The following is a 4,215-nucleotide window of genomic DNA, read 5'->3' on the forward strand; positions in this document are numbered from 1 at the left end:
CCGCCGCTGCACCCACTAACAAATATTGTACACTTGACCTTAATCAAGAGCAGCTGTCCTTTGATTTACTTCCATGCATATCATCTTTATTCAATACATCTCACAGTGAACTTGGGCATGAACTTGAATAGGGACTTGGAGGACTTGGCCAAGTACCTGGTACTTGGCCAAGTCGACCCACCCGACTTGGCCAAGTCCATTGGACTTGGGGTACTTGAGGTACTTGGGATACTTGAGGTACTTGGCCAAGTACCCCAAGTACCTGTACAAGTCCGTGACGTTTTCCTGATGCTGGGCTGCCTGTATGGGCAGATCTCCGGTCCGGCTGACATCGAATCGAGGGGGCAGGGTTCACCTGTAGTATCCAGTCTTGTATTACAAGTGCCCACTAACCTGCTGCTAGGGTTGTGTATTCTGTGTACATATGTTGTACAATACAATCATATACAGCTCTGTCGACGCAGTCAGGTAATGCCAGCTTGTTATCACTTGTTGAAAGCGCGGACAAACTAGCATGGACGCTGTAAGAGCTTGTATATATTGATACACGCCGCTAGACCAGTATAATGCTCTTGTAATAGAAGCGTACCTTTGTAATAGAAGCTTGTCAACGCTTGTCTAAAGGGCGTAAACCATGCTTGTAATCGACACTGTGAAAGCCTGTATATATTGTAAATACACCAGGGCGTAAACCATAGCAGTGCTTGTAATCGAGTCTGTGAATATTTGTAGCCATTGTATAAACGTCAGCACGCTTGTATTGGATCGTTATAGACGTTGTGAAGGCCTGTATATATTGTATGAACACCGACTATTGTAAAAGAAGCTTGTCAAACCTTGTCTAAAGGGCGGAAACCACAGCAGGGCTTGTAATTGAGTCTGTAAACGCTTGTAGATGTTGTATATATGACGGTAGGCTTGTATTGGATTATTCTAGACGTCGTGAAAGCCTGTATATATTATATATACGCGGCTAGTCTAGGACTATTGTAATAAATTGTGCAAGGCTTCGTGACCTAGGGCTTGTACATCAGCAAAAGTGCATTGTGATCACCCTCAAAGGGCCTTGAAGCCCTTCTAAGACATCAGTAAACTGTGCATTGGCTTAATGGCTTAGCGCCTTAAGCCACTTAGCTCTCCCACGCATATCTTCCAGCTGCTCACCCTCGACTGTGTAAAACATGCGGCATACGTGCCAATGATTGAGCAGAGCAGAGTGAGAGACCTGTTGGAACCTGTGCAGACATTGTGACAGAGGCCGGCACACCCGACGACTGTGCATAACGTTGTCGGACTTGCCTGTCTTAATCGTCTTAATGTGTCTTAATCGAGCATCTTAATGCTTACATCTTAGACGGTCTTAAGGCCATCTTAAGCGCCTTAATGCCCTTAAAGGCGATTTTAAGGGGCATTAAGTAATTCCCAGGTTTACTGATGGATGATGTACCCAATATCCCTAATCAATCGCTCTGAGGCCCGAAAGTTGTGACGGATTCCTCTTCAAGGGAATCGAGTTGCGGCAGAGAGCGCTTGAAGGCATTGGAGGCCTTTTGAACCAATTGAGGCCAATCGCCCCAAGCGTTGGGCCAAATTGGCCTAAGTGGCCTCAGTTGTGTATATACGGCTTTGAGGGAAATTCAGGTAATGAGTGCTACAAGGCAGATCAATTGGCTACATAACACACAATGGCCTGTATTGTGTGCCAGCAGAAGCAGGCCAACTGCAGCGAATCAGCCTAAGGCATCGACAAGTTTGGACCGAATCGGTCGAAATGGACGTGAAGGGGCGCGCCTACATGTGCGGTCAGTATAACCTATAGGAAACAATAATAATAATTTCTGGGATTATGGAAACCGTTGCGCCGATGCATAGTTACATAGATCGCGTCAAGAAACATGCATTCGGAGCGGAATGATAACATACATGCACCATGAACTGTACAAGAAGCAGAAGAACATGTTTACCACCGGAAGCCGTTATGCGGACGTTCCATCCGAACCTGAGACCTGCGCGTCTGAACTCGAGCCTGTAGCGTCGAAAGCCGAGCCTGCCATAGCCGTACACAAGGTGCCAGACACCTCCAGAGGGCTTGCATGCGAACCTGGCCCAGTATCGTCGCCAATGTAAGAGACCCCTTCGGACATTGCACGTTCCTTGTCGTCGCCCAGCTCGAGTGTGGCCTCAAACTTCTCCAATAGTTGCGCTCGGCGCATAGCGAGTGCCCGCTCCCGGACGTTCGGCTCGCGGTCAGGACCAGAGTTGAGGTTTGTGTTGTCGTTGTCGTCGTACGTAAAGTGAGGTCTTCTTTTGCTCGAGGCGCTTGAGTCGCAGCTTGTCGTCTCCATATGCGTTCCCAAAAATCCAGCTGTAGAAGGGTTTAGTCAGCCAAGGCAGGGAGTGGAAATGGACAGCACACCGATTTTAGAAATTGAAAATCAAGAACCTCTCCCTCCGTCATGGGCACAGGATGATAGTTTTCGGCGGAGTCTTCGTGGCCTTCACATTGGACGCCTAGGAATTCGAGGAGATCGCCATGGAGCGTCTTGCCAGAGCCGTTGGGATTGTCACCATCCCATTCCGGCTTGCTGTCCAAAAGAAACCGTACCTGCGAAAACACGCATAGAGTCAAGTGGAGCTGAAAGAGCAGTCATGGGGACATACCAGGATAGCCACATAGGCTAGGATAGCAGCGGACACACAGTGCACATGGTATTTTTTGGCCAGTGATGAACGATCGGTACCACGGCTCCCGGCCGGGCGATCCGCGGCAGTGGCGCCCATGAGGAGTGTACGTACACACTGGATTGCATTGGGGTGCGGTGAGTCAGCTCATGAGGGAAGAAACTTCGCCACTCACCTTGAGCATGATTCTCGACTTGAATATACCACGCGCGGGGTCTTCAAGTCGGTACTGAAGGTCGTCGGGGAACAAAAAAGAAGGGAATGTTGAATTTTCATCTGTGGCAGGGTCGTCTCGCAAACGCTGATTCTTTACTGCGGGTGTCTTGGCAATTCTTCGGTTGCGATATCTGCATGAGCTTGTTAGTGGGCACAAATATGGCAGGCAGGATTAGAAAGGAGAGATACAGATCGGGAGCACGATCAAACTCGTCTCGCTCATTGATGTTGACAAGCAGGCGGGCAGTACAAGTTGAATAGAAGCCACAATTGCACTCCTTATTGGAATACTCTGCTGGCGTGAGCGGTGGGATTTTATGCGCAGGCAGCTCGACAGTTTCAAGAAATTTCGGCAGTTCGACCTTAAGCGTTCGAATATCTGTCGCGCGCGCGGCTCGCGCGTGGAAAGCGAGCTAAACGATTAGTACGTACTGCAAAGGACACAGCATTGTGCTGCAACACTTACAAATCTCCCCATTAAGATGATGTCTTTGGGGCGGTTTTTGAGCCTCTCAACGTAGCTGGAGAATATTATGTGCTCGTTCAACAACTCCTCGAACACCCAGAAATAGTAGCGCGCGACATTGAGCTTCCTGTGGTAGCCAACAGTCAGTACCGCTTCCTGAGGTAGGCGCCACTCACAATTTTCGCATAGCTTTGATTGCGTTGATGATTTCCAGCTCGGATTGGGGGGCGAGCTGCCAGATGTTCATGCCTGTAACAAACAGTGAGCTGAAGTCTTCGAATGGGCTGATTTGCCTTGGCATAAAGTGGGCAACATCTCGGAGCATTGCGAGATGGGAGCGTTTCTCGCTGTCCCTAAGGCAACGTCAGTACATGTTTCGGGTGGTCAATACAACATGGAACGTACGGCACGCGATACAACTGAGTTATACGTCTCATGTCACGCTTGAAGCCCTCCCGTGTGAGTTCTCCGTCGTCATCCGACTCATGGCGAGGATGGCGTCGGTGATAGCCTGACTGCAAACGCGATGGGGATCCGGAACCATAGTGGTCACGACGCCGACGGGCCTGTCTGCGGCCGCTGGACCGCAAAGAGCGTCCGCGGGAGGCGGATCACAAAGAGCGTCAGCGAGAGATGGAGCGGGAGACACGCCCGCGCGAACGGGAGTGGGAAACACGCCCACAAGAATGGGAGCAGGAGACATGCCTGCAAGAACGGGAGCGGGAGATGTTACGACTGACTGTCGAGCGAGTAAGTGGAGACGAGCGAGGCAGGCAGGAGCGCTGACGAGCTCTGATCGCAGTGAGACTGGAGCGGAGCTCAACAGGCAGGACTGGAGACAAGTTGTGTAT

General features: G+C 50.3%; 1 protein-coding gene across 1 annotated transcript; it reads right to left on the reverse strand.

Moving 5' to 3' along the window:
- Positions 1-1,976: 1,976 nt before the first annotated feature.
- Positions 1,977-3,801, reverse strand: DICSQDRAFT_175168 (uncharacterized protein; the record flags this gene model as incomplete). The annotated part of the gene is made up of 8 exons (XM_007371048.1): positions 1,977-2,365; positions 2,503-2,605; positions 2,662-2,799; positions 2,858-3,029; positions 3,088-3,311; positions 3,365-3,491; positions 3,541-3,717; positions 3,770-3,801. The coding sequence occupies 8 exons, from the start codon at positions 3,799-3,801 to the stop codon at positions 1,977-1,979; spliced, it is 1,362 nt and encodes a 453-aa protein (XP_007371110.1).
- Positions 3,802-4,215: the final 414 nt, after the last annotated feature.

This window comes from Dichomitus squalens (genome assembly GCF_000275845.1).
Source record: "Dichomitus squalens LYAD-421 SS1 unplaced genomic scaffold DICSQscaffold_86, whole genome shotgun sequence".
Classification (NCBI taxonomy): Eukaryota; Fungi; Basidiomycota; class Agaricomycetes; order Polyporales; family Polyporaceae; genus Dichomitus; species Dichomitus squalens.